This window comes from Genypterus blacodes, unplaced genomic scaffold, assembly GCF_046128005.1.
Source record: "Genypterus blacodes isolate CSIRO-AG114 ecotype Tasmania unplaced genomic scaffold, CSIRO-AGI_Gbla_v1 ptg000061l_1, whole genome shotgun sequence".
Taxonomy (NCBI): domain Eukaryota; kingdom Metazoa; phylum Chordata; class Actinopteri; order Ophidiiformes; family Ophidiidae; genus Genypterus; species Genypterus blacodes.
In genome coordinates this window covers 437501-460484 of record NW_027466873.1, presented here as the reverse complement: position 1 = coordinate 460484, position 22984 = coordinate 437501, and the positions used below count along the sequence as shown (strand labels likewise).

At 46.1% G+C, this 22984-nt stretch overlaps 3 protein-coding genes across 6 annotated transcripts in view; all 3 read right to left on the bottom strand.

The window, feature by feature from the left end:
- Positions 1–116: 116 nt before the first annotated feature.
- Positions 117–7091, bottom strand: pomt1 (protein-O-mannosyltransferase 1). 3 transcript variants are annotated; one of them, XM_076154310.1, is made up of 20 exons: positions 6938–7091; positions 6264–6385; positions 5961–6067; positions 5714–5764; positions 5481–5627; positions 5278–5386; positions 5136–5195; positions 4581–4674; positions 4030–4185; positions 3285–3415; positions 3087–3182; positions 2802–2894; positions 2325–2421; positions 2131–2223; positions 1882–1993; positions 1701–1798; positions 1420–1533; positions 1166–1292; positions 526–703; positions 117–433 (listed from the first exon to the last, which is right to left on the bottom strand). In XM_076154310.1, exons 2-20 carry the CDS (start codon positions 6374–6376, stop codon positions 259–261), a joined length of 2151 nt encoding a protein of 716 aa, XP_076010425.1. In that variant the 5' UTR covers positions 6377–6385; positions 6938–7091; the 3' UTR covers positions 117–258. The 3 variants fall into 3 exon arrangements, with proteins under 3 accessions (XP_076010425.1, XP_076010426.1, XP_076010428.1); XM_076154311.1 differs by having other exon boundaries at positions 6919–7087; XM_076154313.1 differs by lacking the exons at positions 5136–5195; positions 5278–5386; positions 5481–5627; ... (1 more) ...; positions 6264–6385; positions 6938–7091 and having other exon boundaries at positions 5714–5731.
- A 488-nt stretch (positions 7092–7579) lies between these two features.
- Positions 7580–16508, bottom strand: LOC143003495 (rap guanine nucleotide exchange factor 1-like). Of its 2 annotated transcripts, none has more exons than XM_076154228.1 (23): positions 16037–16508; positions 15678–15802; positions 15356–15573; positions 15131–15281; positions 14184–14410; positions 12935–13034; positions 12755–12812; positions 12263–12385; positions 11814–11969; positions 11472–11644; positions 10858–10907; positions 10468–10597; positions 10320–10395; positions 9924–10008; positions 9752–9844; positions 9466–9654; positions 9301–9385; positions 9115–9209; positions 8950–9028; positions 8513–8614; positions 8255–8352; positions 8012–8152; positions 7580–7833 (listed from the first exon to the last, which is right to left on the bottom strand). In XM_076154228.1, exons 1-23 carry the CDS (start codon positions 16062–16064, stop codon positions 7698–7700), a joined length of 2718 nt encoding a protein of 905 aa, XP_076010343.1. In that variant the 5' UTR covers positions 16065–16508; the 3' UTR covers positions 7580–7697. The 2 variants fall into 2 exon arrangements, with proteins under 2 accessions (XP_076010343.1, XP_076010344.1); XM_076154229.1 differs by having other exon boundaries at positions 12977–13034.
- An 859-nt stretch (positions 16509–17367) lies between these two features.
- The window catches only part of LOC143003366 (dynamin-1-like), a 10940-nt gene continuing 5323 nt past the window's right edge, over positions 17368–22984 (bottom strand). The window contains exons 19-23 of the mRNA XM_076153971.1: positions 22691–22858; positions 22511–22597; positions 22169–22323; positions 21873–22049; positions 17368–18876 (exon numbers count right to left, since the gene is read on the bottom strand). Of these exons, the coding sequence (XP_076010086.1) occupies positions 18816–18876; positions 21873–22049; positions 22169–22323; positions 22511–22597; positions 22691–22858 (648 nt within the window). The 3' untranslated portion in view covers positions 17368–18815. The remainder of the gene's footprint in view (positions 18877–21872; positions 22050–22168; positions 22324–22510; positions 22598–22690; positions 22859–22984) is intronic.

Here is a 22984-nt window from a genome sequence, read left to right as displayed (position 1 = left end):
CGCCTCTCCTCTTCCAGGAAAATTGGCGTCCATTTATTGTCCTCAAGCTATTGTGAAAATGATTACCAATGGTGGTCAATGATCTGCTGTCTAAATGTCAATAAAACAATATTGGATTTTATTGACATTCATTTATTTTAGGTTTCAATCTAAAATTCACTTCCTGTACACTTAAACTGTGGATTGATTCAAGGGGCGGGCCTTCAGTCTGGAACTTGGTTGTCACAGTGAGGGGCAGTCAGTCCATCCAACTGTCCATTACCGACGACGGTACAGGATGTCCCAGGACTCTTTCCACCTCAGTGCTTCAAGCTGATTGGCTGACAGCTCAGGGATTCCATAGGTCAAAGGGCAGAATGTTCGATATGACAAGAAAACAGACATTGCTGCTGCCAATACACAAACACACAACGCCCTGCGATAGGCCTGACAGCTGGAGAGAGAGAGAGACAGAGAGAAAGAGAGATCACTACATTAGTGCAATTTTGTGTGTGTGTGTGTGTGTACCTGAGCAGGTGTGGGTACCTGAGGAGGTGAGTATGAGCGTGCTCCAGCAGGGCGGGGCTCAGTGGGAACAGGAAGCAGAGGGCGGGCAGGTAGTGGTACAGGAAGAGAGTTTTCTCCATCAGGAGAAACGGCAGGAAGTTCACGGCCCATCCCCCGACACACACACAACCCAGAGACAGGAACTGATGCCAAGCGTCTGCACACACACACAAACACACACACACACACACAGACAACTGTGAAGCATCTATCTAGCATCGAGTCAAAAGCTTTTCCTTAATGTTTATTGTATTCACAGTAAATGTACGTAATGTATGTGTAAGTTAGTATTGTCGTTACATCAAGATAGAGCTGTGTCCATGTTCTCTGTCTGTCTGTGTCCACTGTGTGTCTGTGACAGATCCCAAAGTGGAGCAGAGGTTTGGGTCGTGTCCCATTTGGTGGCCATATAATCCCTGCTTTGAGCATGTCGTTCTGTTTGCTTCATCAAACGTCATTTCATTATCGTGATGTACTGTTGATCAATGAGCTGATAAAATAGTTAAATAAATAGCTAAGGCTAAGGAGCCTTCCAAGACCTGGACCTGGATCTGTGTTACAACATGGATGTAATGAATATCCCCACATGGACAGAGAGTGTGTGTAGGTGTGTGCTTACCTTCAGGTATGTCTCTGAAGCCACGCCTCCTCCTTAGCATATAGATCACTGCCAGCACTTGATAGGCCAGCAAGCTGAGGTTGGCCACACCCCAAGACACTGGATTACCAATCAGATGGACCTGAGCCTGAGATAAGGAGAGTCAATCACAGGAGATCAGGATGTGTGTGTGTGTGTGTGTGTGTGTGTGTGTGTGTGTGTGTGTGTGTTTTGTGTGTGAGTGTGTTTTGTGTGTGTGTGTGTGTGTGCCTTACATTGGTGGAGGAGTGCAGCCAGTAGGCAATATTGGTTTGCATGGTGATCCATTCCAAGGGGGAGGAGCTGTATTTGTGTTCAGAGTCTTCCTGTTTCACTGTCAACATCTTCCACTGCCACAGCAACACATGATGAGTTTAGGTGCGTTTGTTTGAGCAGTTGTGTGATGTGTGCAGGTGTATTTGGGTTTGTGTTTGCCTGACTGGTGATAAGCGTTACGTGTTTGTGTCAAGTTATCCAGTGTCATATCGACGGTATGGCGATGCGTTCACTGTCTTACCTGTAGCTCCACGAACTTCGCCCAGAAAGAAATGTTTCTGTTAACGTCGATGTGAGTTGGAGAGTGAAGCTCCGCCTCCCTGTCGTTCTGCTCCTGACCTGCACATACACACACACCATGGAATGGTGTGACATCAGCATCGCTCACGTCAGGTCAGAGTTCAGTGACTGATTCTACGTACTGGTTCCGTATCGGTGCTCCTCAACAGTCCAGCTGCTTGAACCTTTGAACAGCTTGTCACCTACGACCTCCAGCTGGCGGAACCCCCAGTCAGGAAGAGACGCCCCGCTCAGCTGACCACACACACCACAACAACGCCGCTTAGTTTAAATTCACTTATTTTTGAAAATGTGAGTAAAAAGCTTCATATGAACGTTGGTTGTCATTGTTTCGTTAGCTCTGCCATATTTGGTCATTTCCTGGGCGATACCTTGAGGACAGCAGAGGTGTTGACGTGAACCAATCGCACTTCAGAAAGGATCGTTTTCCACACCTCTGACTCTGCCTCTCTGTTAGTGACGTCCTGGATTGATCAAACAAACAAACAAACAACAATGTCTAATGTTTACAATGTAAGGTTCACAGATAGAGGTCTGAGGTCAGAGGTCAGAGGTCGAAGCTCACCACTCTCCATAGGTTCTGTGCCTGCATGGAGACGTTGAAGTCGATGTAACCTGACACTTCCTGCGCGTGAGGGCTCATGGGAGCTGCGACATCATGGCTGAGCACAAACACACACGCGCACACACACAAAAACACACAGAACACACCATTGAACATCTGCATGAGCCAACTCAGCAGGTCAGGCTTACGTGGCTGTCCTGCATCACAAGAACTGAATCTTTCAATCACATTGTGTGTTTACATCCTGCTTTAACGTCTTCTTGTAGCTACTACACAGATCAACTTTCTGGCCACTGGCCTTAATGTCACCCGTATTTCACCTGTTAGAACCAATCAGGTTAGCTCGCCCGGATCTCTTCACTGCTTTCTGCGTACTATTATGTTTAATCTAGCTCACAATGCTAAAGTCAGTGATCTGCAACCCACAGGTTCTTCCAATTATCTCCAATAATTAGTGATTCATTCATGAAAGTTCACCTGTTGAGAAAGCGTGAGGTCATGCCATGAACGAGCTGGATGACATCACCATGACGGACTGAATGAGGAGGAGAGCTGACAAAGAGATCCTGTCTGAGGGAGGGAGAGAGTGGGAGAGAGAGATAGACAGACAGAGAGAGAGACAGAGAGACAGAGAAAGAGAGAGCGAGAGAGAGAGTTATGTTCAGGGTTGTGTTTTAGAGGACTAAATAACGTGGGTGAAATAAAAGCCTGTGTCTCCCATCATGAACTGGGAGTTACAGGTTGCTTTGGTGACACAGCTACCTGTCGGGGTCTTTGATGATCCACCAGTTGTTGACATCTTTGAAAGGATAACAGGTAACCTGCTGCTGGTGAGAACTGCCCCGCCCACTCTCATACCTACACACACACACACACACACACACACACACAAAGGTTATTTTACAGTGAGATCTAGACAGAGAGTGAATGTGGTTGGTTGCTGGAGTGATATGGCAGCACCTGATTGGGTAGTTTACTTTGTGGGAATGAAGCCAGCACGGGATTGGTTGGGAGGCGGAGCTTCTTAACGTCACCTGACTGCCATAGGCCACTTCCAGAGGCTGACCCTGAGTGATCCTAGAGAGACCACCCTACACACAAACAGGTTGACTGATAAATAATTGACCCCGATTTTTGTCTGATTTGGCCAAACCCTCCTGATTTTAGATCCTTCTCATTTTCATCAGGACCGCCTTTTATCACTTATGTAGCATTGCAAAAATCAGAAACAATTCGACACATAATGATACAGAGAAACACATATTTGTTACCTCTAGGCTGGATTATTGTAACTCATTATTATCAGACTGCCCTAATAAGTCTCTAAAGACTCTCCTGGTTCAGAATGCAGCTGCACCTGTGTTGACAAAAACTAGGAAACAGATCTTATTTCTCCCATCTTATTTGCTCCTTTGCAAAGCTCTTAACAGTCAGGCACCATCCTACCATAAAAAGCTCATAGTAGCTTGAAGAGCTCATAGGACCCTTATACCCCAGACACCACCTCTACATTTAAGAGTAGGCTTCAAACTTTCCTTTTTGATAAAGCTTATAGTTCGGGCCGGCCAGGCTCGCCTCATGCATTAATATTATCATTAGTCATACTTCCACTCTCTTTCTCTGTCTCTCACTCTCTCTCCGCGTGTCTGTCCCTACGTGTGTCTCTCTCTCTCTGTGTCACCCTCTCTGTGCGTGTGTGTGTTACCTGCAGGCTGGCCTGGAAGGCGGAGCTCATCATTTGGTCATGTGGACCCGAACGGTTCAGCAGGCTCAGGTGGACGTAGAACCAAAACACATAGAGCAGCACAGGAACCAAGAACACACACACAGCACGACACACAGACTGCACACACACACTCAGCTACACACACACACACAAACACACACACACACACACACAAAGTTGACCATTGAGCCGTCAGTGTTTGCATGAAATGCTGTTGGTAAGTAAGTTTATAGGATTCATCCTCATGAAAAGTTTACTTCATGACGATGAGCAGTAAACATGGAGCAGCTCTCCACCATCTGGTGGCTCAAATGTGTCAAACTCTAGTTCCTTCAATCAGCTGAGTGAGGCCTTGATTTGCAGCACAGCACAGCAGCATACAGTACATGTCACATGCTAACACTAACAGAAGGTGATGAGCGTTAATGTGAGAACAGTCGGTTGACAGTGCAGATATCATCAAAATGCCATGATCCTAGTTTGTGGGGCCAATCAGGAGGGAACTTAAGAGCATGCTCAGTGTGACTCACATGACTGACAGCCTGGTCTCCAATCAGGTTCCAGGTGTGCACAGAGGCCATGACCAGCAGCAGCAGATACGAGAACACACCCATGTACTTTACCCTGGTAACACACACACAGACCCACAAAGTCTGTCAGATTTGGTTGAGTCAGTGTGACATCAGGGGCCTGGACTATGGAGGAAGCTCAGCTGACCTCGGCCTTGTTTACAGAAGCTGGTTTGATCTAAACTCTCCATCAGCCTGAATCAGTATCACCACGCTGCAATCAACATGATTTGATAATGTGCAGACGTGTTTACAAACCAGGTGATTGGTCAGGAGGTGGAGCTTTATATTTCAGCCCCACTATGCTCCAACATCTGCTGCTCTGGACCTGGCCAGCTGTGGAGCATCAGTGGCGACAGAGTAAGATCAGAAATGATGCAGCTTCATGACATGGAGACATCAGACTTGAACTTTAACATATCTGACGTAGCCGGTAATCTTGCTTCGTAGTACAGACCCCTGAGTGTACCTGAAGGCATCACACCACAAGAAACAGGAAGTGAGCGTCATTCTTACCCAACAGCAGCAGCAGAGGAGGCGCCAGAGAGCAGGAGCCAAGCGTACCTGAGACAGCAGCTAAAGGGAGCCGATTAACACATGTATTGAGCTATAGATTATTGATTTCCAGGTAATCACACAGGAAGAGGTAGTCGTTTACCTGTGGGGGGAACTGTGGAAGCGAAGGTACGAGAAGAACGCCAACAACAGGAAGAAGATCAGAACTGACTCCAGTAACATGAAGCGCGATTGGACAATAAGAGAGTTCTCTGGGAAACACACAACAACACACATGATCATCTGATATGATTAACAGCTATATGTGCATGCTGTGGTGTGTTTGTGTGTGTGTGTGTCTGTTACCCAGCAGCAGAAGCCCTGCAGCTCCTGCGGCACTGAGCGGAGAGAAGCGGAGCTGCAGGGTGAGCAGGTAAATCAGAGGAACGCACAGAGCGCCGCACAGAGCCGGCAGCAAACGCAGACTGAGCACATTCACAGCGCTGGGGTACTCTGAAGCATAAAACAAAAACACCCAAACTTAAAAACACACACACATTACTGGAACCAGTTTAAAGCGGTCTACACTGGGTTTATACCTGCTCCAATTCTGTTCCACACAAAGTTGCCATCAAAACCTCCCAGGTAAGCTGTAAAACACACAAACCCATGCACACACGCGCACACACACACACACAAACACACACACACACACACACACACACACACAATGTCATATGTACAAATATATTGTAATCATAGATTTTGTTGGGGGATTTTTGCTCTCTGGATGTTTCTCAACATGGCGGCACAATGTGCTCTGACGGGGTTGTCACGGTAACTTACCTCCAAGTGACAGGATCATATGACCGAGGGGCGGACCGCTCTCATCGATGAAGAAAACTCTCTTCATGTAAAGAGACACAAACTGTCCATAATACACCTCATCAAACCTGCGTGAGCGCACACGCACGCGCACACACACACACACACACACACACACACACACACACACACACACACACACACACACACACACACACACTGCTGTCATCAAATGTGGACATGATAAAATTAACAATGACAATTCTTTGTTTCTTCCATTAAAATGCTGACAAATTGCACACACGAGCACACACACACACTCACACCACAGTATTGGGGTAGCTCAACTGGCTCAGTCTGGTCCAGAAGGCCAATAGGGTGAGAAGCAGCAGAACCAGGTCCACCTGAACATTCACCACCAGGGGGCGCTGCAACATGACTGCAACCTGACACACACAAACACACACACATAAGACAGGCAGGGGTACAGGAAGTTCTACAAGGTTGATTGATAATTTCAGGGTCGTTTGTTTGAAACACTTTGGATCCACCAGTTGACCCTGTAAATGTGTGTAACCGTGGCCCCTATCTGTGCATCACAACAACCAAGCTAACGTTAGTATCGCTACCCGATTTAGACCTGGAAACCTGATTTGGACAACAAATACGCGTCGCATTTAGAAACGCGTCTTCATATGCGACATCTGAGAGAGTTATCTGAGATTTTATTTTCCCGACAAGTTACAATTGTAACGGTCGTCCATTTGTCGTGAAACCCCCCTACCTTTCACCTCTTTCCCAATAAATAACTACGTATTATTACTCACAAGTCTCCTTTAAACACAACACAAAAGTGACATCAAGTTGTGGATTTCAAAAACCACGTATATTGACTGTACATGTTTTGTACACGCGCGGTCCAAGTCAGATTTCCGGGTCCGAACCAGGTAACTACAGTTAGCAGATGTTTGGTGGTTACCACTGGTGTCGGAGCTCACCCGCGCGTCCCCGGTGCGCTCCGTCCGTTAACCGTTAAACCGTTAACTGCTCATTCCGCCAGTAAACAGCAGTTTAGTACAGCTTGCGCCACAGCTAGCTGCTGAGCGACCGGTCTGTTTACGGTTTGATTGCTTCAGTCTGACTCCGGCTCGGAGCTCCGCCCATCACTCACTGCTTTAATCAGAGGACAGGGAGACGAATCAAACCAGAAAACGATGCGACCATATTAAAAACAAGCATTAGTGAATCATTTGGGCACACTTGTTCCCTCTTCTCCCTGCATGAAAGGTGTAAAAGGTTGCATTATACATCACAACCGCATTGTAGCACCAAGAATCCTGAATTTACGAAAATGTAAGCACCCCTCAAATGCAGCATTACTGCTACCAGTGCCAACTATGAGTAGTTTTATACTTAAGTACTGTTTAAGGTTAACGAGGAAACACAGAAATGACCTGAGGTGAATTAAATTATATTAATTGGAATATTTCTGTATTGTTGATGAACACCCAGCTGGACTGCTCATTAGCCCACATTGGCACCACCTACACCCTGCTGATCTTGATTAGAAGTGGGCTAAACCAGATTAGTCACAGCCTCACAACAACTTAGTCCACTTCAGCACCAATAAGTTTGCAAGGTTCAAGGTTAGCATCAATCATTTTTATTCCAGGTTATTGATATTTTAGCATTACGTTGGGAGTTTGCTCTTATTGGTTGTCATCTGAAAGACTCTGCTGTGTGCTGTTTCATGTCAGATCATCTCTGGTTGGCTCGTGTGGCATTCCTGGGACGGAGCCTGATGGAGAGTTCCCATAATGCCTCCTCAGCCAGACGGTCACTGAAGTCATTAAAGAATGATATGATTTCATCATTAGGCTGCACGGAGTACTGACTGCAGGAGAGAGAGAGAGAAAGAGAGGGGGAGAGAGAGAGAGAGAGAGAGAGAGAGAGAGAGAGAGGGAGGGAGAGAGAGAGAGAATTTTCCATCAGTTTTAAAAAAAGCTGATGTGATACTTATGATAGCTTTGTTACTATGGCGACTGAAAGTAATAATCATACTGATAACTGACACTTGCTGGTAGCTCTTCACTGTGTCCAGGATGTTGAACTGCTGCCAGCGTTTAGAGAAGTTGACCTTTGAACCCTCTGATGTCATCACTAGGTCAGGGTTTCCCAAGTGGACGAAGGTTAAGTCCTGGAGGATCAGACCCCTGGATAGACAGACAGACAGACAGACAGACAGTTAGAGAGAGAGAGAGAGAGAGAGAGAGGCAGGGTGACACAGTGAGGGGGGCAGGGGGTTGTGACCCTACAGGTACGGAATGCAGGGGGGCTCCACTTCAGCCAGCGCTGATCTGTAGGCTCGAAATGAAGAGGAGCTATCGATCAAAGAGCTGTACTCCTCCAAGGCCTGACAACACACACACACACATTCATATTTACATTTCAATGATTATATTTATTATTTATGATTCTATGATTAGTTATTATTATATTCATTAGAAGAGATGAAATATTTCAAACTTTTCTTGTCACAGTGAGAAATAACAAACACACACACACACACATACCTCAGCGGTGCTTTTTTGCCAGTCCAGCCTGCGCAAGGGGGCGGAGTCCAGCGCCGACAGAATGGACAGGTAGGAGTTAAAATTATTTAACTTCCTCAGGTGCTGCGGGAAACAAATACACATACTCACACATTATAGTCAGTAGACAACCATCTGCAGAGTTGCATTGTGGGTCACAGTGTTTGTGCGGGAGAGGCACAGGAAAGCCTTATTTGGGCAAAGGGAGTGGCACTGATGAAGCCACGCCCTCTAATGTCTGAAGAATGCATGAAGCCATTCAAAGGTGTGAGCGCAGCAACAAATTCATGAGGATCAGCATCACAAACAAGCACAACTAAACAGTGTGTTTGTATGTGTGTGTGTATGTGTGTGTGTGTGTGTGTGTGTGTGTGTGTGTGTGTGTGCGTGCGTGCGTGCGTGCGTGTGTATGAATTTACCTTCATAACTTTAAGGAACTTCAGCAGTAGTTTCTCTCTGTCGTGAGGTTTCTCCTGGACCATGACGACTGAACGCACCCTGACACACACACACACACATACAGGTTTGTAGGTGACAGTATGAGGCATAATGCACACTGGGGGTGTCGGTGTGCTTCGTTTTACCAAAAGGAGACGTTATTAAACTGCTGCGTGAACTCGGTCAGGTTAGGGCTCCGCTCCTCATTCTGCTCTTTAGACCACAGCAAGACCTCTGGCAGCTAGACAGGTGAGAGACAGACGGATAGGTTAAAGACATACTGTATATGAATGTGAGAGACATGTGTTGGGGGTGATAAGTAAAGATCATACGTGTATCTTGCAGAAGAGCTGGGAGTCCAGCAGGGTGAGCTGCTCTGCTAAGTCCTGACTCCTGAAGTCCAGCAGAGTCCCTGGCCTGAGACACAACACTGCAAACTGAAGCCTGACCTTTGAACTGAAGCCTGACTGATGCTAGAGGAAGAGCTAAGGGGTTACCTGGCAGCCACACTCCTGGCTGAGAGAGGGCGGAGGGACAACGGACAGCCAATCTGCTGCCACTTCTGCTCCATCTTGGAGAGAACATTGGTTCGGATCAGATTAGCCGGTCCCAGCTCTCCAGCAAGAAGAAGTTTGAACACCAAATCCATCAGCAGCAGCAGCAAGTCAGAGTCCAGCTCCACAGCACTGAAAACACACAAAGACATGATGTGGGTGTGGGTGTGTGTGTGCAGGCGTGTGTGTGTGTGTGCGCGTGAGTGTGTGCATGGGTGTGTGTTCTCACCACAGTTCCTCCACCGCTCTGGCCAGTAGGTTGAAGGTTTTCTTGGCAGAACTTGATTCTGCAGATTGGACTCCATGACAGAGATGTCTGTACGTATCACTGCTAAGGATTATGGGTATTAAAGTTGCTAATCACCTTTCCTTCAAAGCAAACAGTTTGATTGTGAGGATATCTGTGCTGCAGTTTACTGATGACATTATGAGGGCTCATGAAGCTCCGATAAGTAGAGAGGAAGGCGTCACAGTACAGCGACTGGTCTACACACACACACACACACACACACACACACACACAGATATTGAACACAAATTTGTTGTGGACTCAAACAGCAGGTACATTTTAACATAAATACTATAACGTTCCCTGAATAAAGATTAATTATCATTATCTTAGAGGATAAACCCTTTAACCCAGAATCTCTTTTATTTATTTGAATCAATTGTTTTGAATACTGCACATTGATCCATTGAATCACCATCTAAAGAATATTGACACGCCTGCAGTTCTAAGAATTTCCTGCAGGTGACGCAGCAGGAAAGGTGGCTGGTTGAGTGGCAGAGTCAGTTACCTGTGCTGCTGGTCTCTGTGGCGTAAACCAATAGGATGTCTGGAGAAGCTGCTTTCACATCAGGCCCCTCCTCCTCCTGTTCCCAGAGGCAGAGGTTAGGGGTCAGCTTTAGTGAGTCTTATTGACAGGTCAAAGGTCAGTGCTGTACCTCAGACTTCATGATGATTCTGTTCAGGATCTCCTGCTGGTTGATCAGCAGCACCTCCTCCTCCTCCTCCTGCTCCTTCTTACTGTTCACCTGCTCGCCACACGCTGCCTCCTGCTGAAGAGGCTGAGAACTGCAGCCAGAGCAGCAGAGAGTCAGTGGGCCTCATTCATCAATATGATCAGAAGAGAAACACACAGATAGAAAGCAAGCACATGCAGGCATCCACACACAGCAGACACACACACACACACACATACACACACAGACACACACACACACAGAGCAGCCCTCTGGGGTCGTCACATAGTTTCATCTCCATTCAAAATGAAGTTTTTCCAGTATGAACAATTTGAATGAATGAGGTCTATTGTGTCTGTCTGCCTGTCTCACCTCTCTTTGGTGTCACTCTCCTTGCTCCATCTGTTGTTTCCATCACCATCCTGATGATGAAAACATGATCAAAATAAATATCAGCGGAGTGTTTTTCTGTTTGAAGCCATTAGATAGATAGATAGACTTTTATTGATCCCAATTGTTTAAACCAGGAAGACCTGCAGCAACTAACAAAGAGAGCACATCCATGACCCCTGATCCCTGTCCCCTGACACTACACAGTAGTCATATGAGGAGCCCAATCTGCATCATCATCACACCCAACTGATGATGCTGCAGCAGCTGTTAGATACTGTAACACAGACACACATCACAGACACACAACACACATCCTCTGCTAGGACTGGGCCTTTGTGTTACCATAGTAACAGTCACACACAACCCATTGTTACAGGGGAAGAGGAACAGGAAGAGGAACAGGAAGAGGAACAGGAAAAGGAAGAGGAAGAAAGCCCAAACGCACTAAACCTTTCTCAGATTAGTTATGGGTCAGTTGGTCTCCTGTGTGAACATCATCCAGCAGCTCAGCAACCTGCTCCAGGGTCTCTACATGGACCCTCATCCCTGCTGATCCTGAACCCTACAGGTAGCTGCAGGTACTGATTCTTTACCTGCTGCCTCCTCTTGGGCGGCAGAGCCGGAGCAGAAAACACCTCCACGGGACAGGACGGATCCACTTCCTGCTTCCTGCTGCTGGAACGCTGGCTGGCGGTCAGAGGTCGCTGATAGAACATGGCAGCTGACTGTGCACTGTAGGACATACAGATCTGGAGGTACTGATGGACTGATGAAAGACAGAAAGAGAGACAGACAGACAGAGAGAGAGTTAAAAAAGAGAGTTTGTGAATAAGTGAATAATGAAAACAACTCAAATATGACACACATGATGCTCCTTTGATACCCCTGACTGTCTCTCTCTCTGTCTGCCTGCCTGTCTGTCTGTCCGTACTCACTGTGTCGTTTCTTCTCAGGTAGAGGAGGGGGGGTCCTCATGGGGGAGAGAGGGGAGAGGAGCTGTTTGTCAGGGAGATCTTCACAGTGGGAGGGTTTCTGCAGTAGGAGGGTGGAGTCAAATCCAAAAGAGGATGGAGCCTCATAGATGCTATTTCCTGGGGATAGACAGCATGATGACTTCATTATTCCGATTATTCCTATTTTAATCTATGTGCTGCGCCTTATTTAAAGTGACCTTCAATGCTATGACTGAAGAAACATGAAGCTGCTCCAGGTTAAAATGGATCATATTTACATACAGTATGTGTCTATGTGGTGACTACACGGGGCACTCAAACGCATGACCAACAAATGAACAGGAACGACAACTGCAGTTCCACTGTCACACAGCTTGGGGCAGTAATGCACACATGAAAACGCTTCTCTTTGGAAAACAGAAGCTTCTCACCTTCACTGCAGGGCTGTCCCTTTTCAGGCAGGTCAGGGGGGAGGCAAGATGGAGGAGGAAAAGAAGGGAGGGACTGAGAGAAGGAGAGGTCTTTATGAAGGAAGTCATAGTCTGGATCCTCCTCTGAAAGAGAGAGAGAGAGAGAGACAGAGAGACAGACGGACAGACAGACAGACAGACAGACAGTGAGAGTGAGAGAAAGAGAGAGAGTAGCACTTTAATAGCAAATAAATGCAGTAGGCCTAAGTGTGTGTGGTTGTGTGTGTGTCATATCATCATCTTAGCCTCTTTACATTGATGCCCTGTGTGTGTGTCTTCCAGCAGGTGGCAGCTCTGAGCCTGAACGCAGCAAAATGCTGCAGACAGGAAGTTGCAGCGGATGCTACTTCCTGTTTCTGTCAACTGACAAGAAGTGACTGAACACACACCCAGCTGGTGTCCGTGTATATGTGTTTGTGTGTGTGTGTGCGCGCGTGTGTATGTGTGTATTACCTGTCCAGCAGTGTGGAGGTTCAGATGCAGGTTGTGCAGATGAGGAAGAACACAGATCCTTTAACAAACACACAGTTTTTCACTTGACAAAGATAAAATATATATATATTTATACATATATAAATAAAACTTTTTCTACAATTAAAATCATTGTGTGTGTGTGTGTGTGTGTGTTCATACGTCTGCTTCAGGCTGTCTTCTCATTGGTGCTACAACAGCTACCTTGCAAGGGGAGGGGCCTGAGGATGACGGACGTGTTTTAGGAGGGAGGGCTGGAGGACTGGACAGACAGAGGGACACACAGATAAACAGAGAGACAGACAGGCAAGCAGAGAGATGGACGCATAAAAAGTTTAGAAAATTATTTAAAAAAAATATGAATGAATCCCGATCAAAAGTTTTGTTCAGTGACGATGTTGAATAATTCCAAAATCAAAGTTTGATCTGATCAGAGGACAGAGTGAAGGTGAAACTCCATATCTTTCTGTCTCACTTCTGCTTCTACCAACGCCACAGCAACAGGAAGTGCAGAGACAGAAGGAGGCTCTGTCTCTCTGCTTCCTCTTTCCTGTGGTACTCGCTCTCTTTCGACCTCTTTCTCTCTGTCTCTCTCTGTCTGCCTCTCTCTTAGATAAATCTTTATTTATCCCGAGGGAAATTGCTGTGCAAATGCTTTCTGAGTCCATTTCTCTCTCTTTCTCTTTCTCTTACTCTCTCTCTCTCTCTCTCTCTCTCTCTCTCTCTCTCTCTTCCTCTCCATCTCCATCTCTCCAGCTTGGTTTCACAAATCACTTTAAACTGCCACTCAATCATTTCGTTTTCAGTTTACGTGATCAGTTTAAAACGTTATATATTATATACATATTTCTTGTTCTACTGAGCTCATGCTTCCAGTCAGCATCTTATATAGTACCTGGTTTGTATCAGCAGAGCTCACACATGTGGAATATTCTCAGTAAAGATGGTTCAGTCATTCATTTATCAGCAAAAAATAAAGTGAACCTATCTTTCATGTCAGTGTGTGTGTCCCTGTGACCTTTACTGGCGATGTTCTGCTGGTTTCTAGCAGTCTGGTCCAACGTAGAGCACACCTGCAGCTCTGGTTTCCGCTCTGCCTCTCTAAAGACATTACAGAGTTCCTGCACCAGGGCGCAGCAGGGAAGGACCTCCTCTTGGTAAGGACAATAACTATCCCCTTCCGCATCCGTCCATTTACCCAGTGCTGCAGCACCATTCAGTGCACAGTCTAGTTCATGCTAATTTTTTTTCGACAACCTGGAATTCACCTTAATCGTCTATTTCTCTCTTATTTGTCTGTTGACAGTGCTCATTTATATTTAAGCCTGATCTAAAAAAAAGTGGATCAAAATCCCCCTCTCACCCCGCCCCCTTCAGCCCATCAGAATAACAGAAGCAGCTCATTCCTCACCTCGGGTTGTCTGTCATCTGATTACTTGAGGAGGAAACCCGGGGAAAGACTTTAGGCGGTTTGGCAGGAGCAGTGACGCCCTCGTTCTGTGAGGGTGCTGCAATGTTTGGACAGGTCAGGACATCTGGTGTCTCCTGATTGACAGACTCTGTCAGCTTTTCCACAACTGGCGTTGATTGGACAGGAGGGGGACAATCTTGGTTCGCTGCAGCCAATCCAACCAGTTCCTGAAAGCACAAACCCACAATACAGCTAATGTCCAGACAATGTCCAAAGATATTGGACAAATAAGAACACATGACACATGGTGCAAGAGGATACAATAACAGGCATAGTTCAATACAAGGCACAGCACAGGACAAGAGAGGACAATAAGAACAGAAGGAGACAGACCAGGACAAAAAAAAGTAGAAAGTAGTAGGTGGTTTCTATTGTGTTTTGGGGCAGTTGCTATGCTGTTCCAGTGGCTGCTCTATTGTTACTATGGTGTTACAAATTGCTGCTTGGGCCATTGAGGTGGTGATTTGGGTGGTTGGTGGCGTGTGTGTGTGTGTGTGTGTGTGTGTGTGTGTGTGTGTGTGTGTGTGTGTGTGTGTGTGTGTGTGTGTGCGTGTGTGTGTGTCAGTAAGTGGATGTGTCTAGCTCTCCCTCTGCCTCTCCATTCACGTAACATGGCAACAAGAACAATGAGTGTGTGAACTGGCCATTCCTTTATTACCAAACGTCATAGAAACACGATTCCTAATGGGCTGCCACAATTTGGACTTAAAGCATACATGGGACTAAAGTCACAGCACGGGTGCATCGGGCTGAGAGATGGCCAGATAATATACAGTGTTACGCCAGGACGACATGAGAGGAGGACAGGGACAACAATAACTTAAAGACTGTAAGTTTGGGCCAATCAGGCGTCCGTTCTTAACCATTGACAAAAGCAGCATCCTCACCTTGACCCCATCCAGCACAGCCCTGATCACTGTGGTAACACCTGCCTCCTTGTTGTCAGGGGCAACACCTTCCAATGTCACCTGATCGGCCCAGTGAATGAGCTGAGCCAGAGAGTGATAGAGACGAGCAAGACACGAGGCCACAGACTCACTGCAGGGGACAGAGGACAGGGGTCACTCAGTGCTATTAGCCATTAGGGTTAAAGGTCAATGGTTTTCTACTACCTGCTGTGGAGGCGTGACTTCATCTTGACCAGAGTCTGGACGGCTTCCAGGACTCGACCTGAAGCTCCACCCAGCAGACTGGCAACCACGGACTGATCCAAAACCAATCTCACTCTTTCCACGCCCAGTTTGTCCACGCCCAGTTTGTCCACCAGAGCTTTGAAATACTGCAGAGAACTGAGGACATCACGCTCCTGCTCCACTAACACACACACTGACTGAACACAAACACACGCTTAGTCAGACTGACAGACGGCTAGATAGATAGATAGATAGATAGATAGATAGATAGATAGATAGATAGATAGATAGATAAACACACCTGTCGCTCCGCCTCTGTGTATGCGTCTCGGTGTGTGGCCGTGGGTTTGATTCGGCGGTTCCTGGGTGGGTGGAGCTTATCCTTCAGCCTCATGGTGAGAGATGCAAACTGGAAACGCTGCGAGTCTGAAGGATTACGTGACATCTTTGTAAATTACTGACATGATATAATGATTAAAGCTCTGTGACAACTTAGCAACACTGTAGTAATGCCGAATCACTACATTAGCATACGCTTAGCAGAATAAATTGATTATGACACTATTAAATGTTAGCATTTACATCCGGCAGAACCTTTGACTTCCTCTCAGATAAATTATGGAAGCAAAAAAACAGTCAGACTGGAACTCCTCAACCTACCTGTCTTACTCTCAGCCTGAGAGGACATGTCCACTGTTTACAGACAAACAGGAAGACAGACAGCTCCCCGTTTGTGAATGTCAGTGAGTGGAGTCCAGAGCTCGTCTTCCTCTCATTCTCTCCCTCTGTTTAGTTCAAAATGCAGGCCTAACATCTCTCACTCAGCATGTCTCTGTCTCCCTCACAGTATCTCTCTCTCTCTCTCTCCCTCTCTCTCTCTCCCCCTCTCTCTCTCACAATATGTCTCTCTATCTGAGTATGTCTGTCTTGCTCTCTCTCAGTATCTCTCTCTCTCGCTCTCTCTCTCTCTCTCTCTCTCTCTCTCTCTCTCTCTCGTCCTCTCTCTGTCTCTCTGTCTTTCTCTCTCTCTGGTTCTCTCTCAGTATGTTTCTGTCTCTCTCGGCCAGTCTGTCTTTGGCTCTCTCTCAGCGTGTTTCTGTTTCTCTCTCAGGGTATGTCTCTGGCTCTCTCTCAGTATGTCTCTGTCTCCCTCCCTCTGTCACATTTCCTGAGGATAAGTTGTCTGTATGTGCTTCCACACCGCCCTCTGCTGGCAAAAAGCAGGCACCGCCACCATGTGTCCTTACAGAGCCATATGTACCACAGTAAACATCTCATTATCATCCACTCAGCATCAAACACACCTGAACTCCCACAGAAGAATAATAAATTAATCATCCCTAAAATACTTATTTCGATTTTCTCTTCAGGCATCTGTCAGAGGCGCCACACGCTCTCCACCCATCGATCAATCAGACTGAAAGAGTCCTGATTCTTCTTCAGGGAGCAAAGACAAGGTCAGCACATCATCATCACGTTGTCAGTGTGTCTGTGAGGTTTCATTGTTAGAATCAAAGGAGCATGAACAGGCTCACAGTCAGGTTTATATGATAGAACATATAGGATTTAACATATACGATATACTGTATATGTGATTGGTGAGTCACATCTGACTGTTGAGTCAGCAGGATCCTGCTGACTCACAAGAGTCAAATTACACAAACGTAAACGTAAATGTAACTACGCAAACTGAATGTTTGTGTGCGTGTGTGTGTGTATCTGTGCGTGTGTTTGTGTAGTATGACTCAGCAATTCACGACTCCATTACTGCCATTTAACATAAAATCCTAAATCAAGCTTTTCCTGGCAGAGTTGGTCTTTTATGGCAGCCATGATCTTTCCACCAGGGCCGTGTCTCAGCTCCATACGCATGGTGCTCCACCTCCACAAGGAGCAGGTGAAGCTCCTAAGCTGACACCAACCCTCAAAAGTGCAACCAAAGTGAAGCAGCAGCGATAAAACCAATGAGTGAAAATTGTTTCAATCACACAAACTTTATTCATGTCAACATCTCAAGTGACACAACGATACACTACGATATACATACACGCGCACACACACACATACACACATCTTCTATCTATGAGTGCCACATAAATATGTTGGATTATTTTCATATGTTCTGTAAACATTTATTCATATTACCACACACAGGTGCTGAGCTGCATTCAACAAGGGCCACACACACAGACACACATGAATATTTGTCTCTTTAGGGCTAACATGCTAACATCCACACCAACACGTGGTGACACTTTATTTCATCCCTTAGCTAGCTACCTTAGCTACTCGCTAAGGCTATGCTACCCGCTAACATCACACACAACCCGTTTAGATATAAAATATCAATGAGCTTAAGCAAAGCGCTGTGAACAGCCAGTTGTGTTGAACGCAGCTCAGTACTTTACCTTTTACCTTATCTACCACAAGAAAAGCACCACAACATGAACAACATAACGCAACAGATCAACAGTTCATAAGGCTACACTAAGCTAACAGCGTGTAGCTCTAAAGTCTAACATTTCTCTCTGGAGTCTTTCTTCAGTTTCTTCATGGATCAGTTTCAGCTTTACACGTTACACTCTCAGTTTAGACATGTGGACACGTCTGTGACCACTGAGATGAACTGACCTGGTTTATCTGAATGTTAGCGTGTTCCACAGCATTTCCCTAAACTTTAACTGTATTTACACACAGGAACCAATACGCTGTGAGAACCAGTTTGAACTGGCGGACAAACTAACACAACAACTTTTCATTAGCTCTTTGCTAACTGACACATTGACTATAATGGGGGGAAGCTAGCAATCCTGTTTGGATAAGTGGACAGGACATCTTTTTAATGTGTGTTAAAGATAAAAGCTGAATAACATCAAGTTCCCATTTGGACAATTACATTATAAATAAATCAATAAATACATACAAATAATATTAAACTTTACACTGTAAAGAGTTTCATTTCAAAACATTTACAATTCAATACAACAGTTCATCAAACAAGAAATGAGTTAGCATATTGCTGTTGGCTAGCTGTTAGCAGGTGGGTGTGTTGGCAGGAGGAATGACTGAGGCCATCTGATATGTCAGACTACTTGAGGCACGCCCACCAGGGGCGGAGTGACAGCGTGAAAATTAAACATCATTGGCTTTTTAGATCGACTCATTAGCATTCTATTCTATGACAGCAGACCTTTCCAACCCCACCAGCAGACAGACAACAGACCTGTCTCACCCCACAAGCAGACAGACAGCCTCTGCAGCCTGTCTGCCTGCCTGTCTGTCCGCTGGTGCTGGTGCTGCTGCGAGATGATATTTTGTATTTTTCGGATCATGGTGTCATTCAGATTATAATCAATCATTTCCATACAACATTAGAGCAATGGAACAATAGAGTGGAAGAACAGACAGACAGAAAGTCAGACAGACAGGTGGGCTGAGTCTAACCCTCCATAGATGACTGGGGGCTCTCTCCGTGGGTGGGGCTACCTTTGCTTGGCCGACTGAAGGAAAAAACACAAACAAAGACAAGAAAAAACAAATAAAAATAACATAAAGAAGAATAAGAATCTGTCAAGAACCCAAACAATCAGTCAGGACCTGGAACTATTCAAAGGACCCGTTCAGTAACAGAGCTAGTGGATTCAGCCCCTCAGTCATTTTCCACACTGAGCTGTTTTTGGGGCGGGGCAGTTGACAGTATGCAAATGAGCCACAGCTCTGATTAGTTGTCCCAATATAGACACAAAGAGGAACCTGTGGAGACCTTCATGTGACATGCGGGGATCAAAGCTTCACTGCAAGGGAGCATCTGTACATTACAAGGGAAATGTATGTCTGCAGCTGGAAATGCTCCTGCTAAGTGAAACATCTGAGCTGAACAAACAACATAATGGTCCTCAGGCAACCGCTGTTGCTTGTGGTTAACGTTTGTCTCCACAGGAGAAATGAAAAGCCTGAAAAATGACATAAGCAGCATTTTCCAGGCGTTTCATTGGATTGTTGGGCCTCATCTCCACCAACACAGAGCTACTGCCAACTCAGAACCATTCTGAGCATGTCTACCACAAATAAGTTGGTTCAGAACCCAAAGAGTTTCTTTCCAGCAATAACCAGAAATAAGCAGAACCTGAAGAGGGACACAAGATGACATCAGAATTCCAGTTCTGCAGTGGTGCCAGTTCTTAGAAGGGCCAAATTGAGCACAAGAACTGGAACCAGCACCACTGGCTGCGCTTAATGTCTTTCAGACCAAAGACATTTCAAATATGTAAATGGTTGTAGGCTCACCATTTCATATCATATTTTGAGTTAAGGTGGAGTTTATTTTGATAGAACATTTAGCTTCAAATAAAAAACTGCTCATTGGAAAGAGCGTCCCACAGAATCTTCAAGATTTGATTAGTTCACATTTTGTGGTCTTTACAGATGAGGAAGAGCAACTTCTGTGCAGAGAGAGAAGATGAAAACTACATGGAACTGTTTACCAGATATCTTATTACCACTTTGTGGTTGGCTGAGCCGTCTTGGAGCATGCAGGGATATTTCAGGGTCATGCAATACTGACCAATTACACAAACTTAAAATATTCTTGACTGTTCATATCCAGGTAGACCAAGACAGAAACTCCAACCATGCAGAACCGGAACCAATAAAAACACAGAGAACCAGTTGACTTGGTAACGACGTGACTGAAACCAGATGGGGTTTAAGGATAAAACAGACGCCGGGGAAACCAGTGTGAACCAATGGAACCACTGGATCAGGACTCGGTGCTCTAGACTTGTGTGTTTGTGGGTCTCTGTGTGTGCTTTTGTCTGTTTGTGCTCGAAAGCTACTCCTGATTGTTTCCGGTTTGTTTCTCTTTGCAGGTGCAATTTTGATTGATTGGTGTGCATGTGGGTGTGTGTTAGAGGGAGGAGTCAGAGCCTGGTCTTGATGATCGTGATGGAGATGCAGGAGCCCTCCGACTGGGGAAAACACACGCACATACACACACATAAACACAGACACACACACACAGACACAGACAGACACAGACAGACAGACAGACACACACACACACACACACACACACAAGAGAGACAGAGAGACAAAAGAGAGACAGACAGTCAGTGACAGGTCAAAGGTCACCAGGTCAAAGATTTACTGATGATGTCAGGGAAGGGGGTGTGGTCTCAGGGGGAGAAGAACATTCTGATCTGGACAATGAGGCACACAGACAGGTGAGGACAGGCGGTAATGTCACACAAATGTCTGACGTACCATTGATGAATCCTCACTGGTCACTGATTGAGATTCTGAAAAAATAACCATATATGGTCATTGTGGGTGGAGCTACAGGGCTGACACCTGACTTCCTCATAAGGTCATGGTAGAACAGGATCACACAAACAGAGAGAGACAGGGTGATGGACTGACAGACAGGCAAGACAGACAGAGATACAGGGAGACAGACAGGCAAGACAGACAGAGATTACAGGGAGGCAGACAGTCAGAGATTACAGGGAGGCAGACAGTCAGAGAGACCGAGAAGCAGACGGACAGACAGACAGACAGACAGACAGACAGACAGACAGACAGACGGACAGACAAACAGGGCTCCAGTTGAGGGTAAAATGATAGTTGCTTCCTGTTTTAGTGAAATCAGGAAGTGTGTAGTTTCTTTAAAGGAACAGTTTGTGTCAGTCCTCTGGTTCTCAGGGTAACCATGGAAATTGGATTCACATGGGCAAAGAGATACACCTGTGAACAAACTGTTCTTTAAAGAAGAAACGCGGGATGGAAAATAGAAAGAAAGACAGAAAGATAGAAAGACAGAAAGATTGAAAGACAGTTTGACGGAAAGAAAGAAAGAAAGAAAGAAAGAAAGAAAGAAAGAATAAAAGAAGATGTCTTTCTTTACTGTGTCTGTTTGTGGATCGCTGCTTTTCTTCTTCTACATTAACAAAGAAAATCTCAGGAGACAGTCAGCTTCCTGCTTAATCTGAAATCTAACTGGTCACACCAGGTGTATGTGTTAAACACAATTTGTTTTTTTACATCATTCGCACAGGAACACCAGGAAACATCTGGAACCTTCATTCAGGGCATCTGGGGAATGGCACATTACATGCCTCACCCCATAGGATCAAACCCCACAGTGCAAAACTCCATAAGATCAAACCCACAGGTCAAAACCTCATAGGATCAAACCCCAAAGTATCAAGACCCATGGTGCAAAACCCCATAAGGTCAAAACCCATAGTTCAAAACCTCTTATGATCAAGCCCCAGAGTGCAAAACCCAATCAGATCAAACCCCAACAATACAAACCCCCATGGGGTGAAACCCCACAGTGCAAACCCCCACAGGATCAAACCCCACTTTGGAAAACCCCATAGTATCAAACCCACTGTGCAAAACCCCATAGGATCAAACCCCACTGTGCAAAACCCTTTGGCTCACTCCCAAATTGTAGTGTCAACCTGCCAAGTGAAAACCTGTGTGTGTGCGGTACCTGGGGACTCCAGGTGGGGGAGCTCTGTTTGGGCGGGACGGGACAGACGGTGGGCCTGGATCAGGTGACACCCCGGGACGAGAGGGGGGACAAGGCATACAAGGGCCAGCGCGACCACCTGGACGAGGGGGACCTGGGGGGGCCCGACGCTGGGGGGTTGGACTGGACATGGGAGACCTGGAGAGAGAGAGAGAGAGACAGACAGTCACATAGACAAACAGTTGTCTGTTGTTTAATATTGTTGTTGCTGTATGAACAGTGGTATCCAGGAAATAGCCGTGTCGTTGGTAGGTTACCTGCGTCCTGACGGCATCCCTGTCACCTGCAGCCAAGAGTCGTCAACAGGAGGAGGCATTGCCGTGGTGATGGTGGTAGTACTGATGTCCCCAATGATGCCCAGGCCTTCACGCAGGGCGTGGTACATCCTCAGCATCTCGTCCCTGTGCTGAGCCTGGGGGAGGATACAGATACACATATACCTGTGAAGCTTAGAGGTCCTTTAGCAATTAGGAGGTTCCTGGTTCTATTCCGGGCTACTCCTTGGGAGCATGTTAAAGTACAGACACTTGTGATTTTGCGCTATATCAATAAAGTTGAATTTAACTGATTTGTCTCTCTCTCTCTCTCCCTTTCTCTACCTGTTCCTGGGACTCCTCCATCAGGGTGTTTTGGTCTCCACAGGAGTAAAGGTGAGCCAGCAGGTCTGCATGGATAAACTCCTTTGTCTGAGGAGGAAGAGCAGCAGGTCAACTTAGTGTGTGTGTGTGTGTGTGTGTGTGTGTGTGTGTGTGTGTGAGAGAGAGAGCGTGAGTGCGTACGTTGTTGACCATCAGGTGCATGATAGTCTTGGGGATCAGGTCTCTGACGGTGCGGTGGATGATTGACAGGTAGGACTCCACCAGGTTCCTGACGATCTCCACCTGTCGCTCCAACTGAGGGTCCAAACTGTGGATCTGCCCGTCAGTGCTGGACTCCTCTGCCTCCCCCTGCATCACAGCAGCACACGTTACAAACAAACACTACACGCCACAGACATGCAAACACAACACACGCTAAAAACATGCAAAACATAAGCCACGCTACAAACACAAGACAAAGAAACACATCAAAAC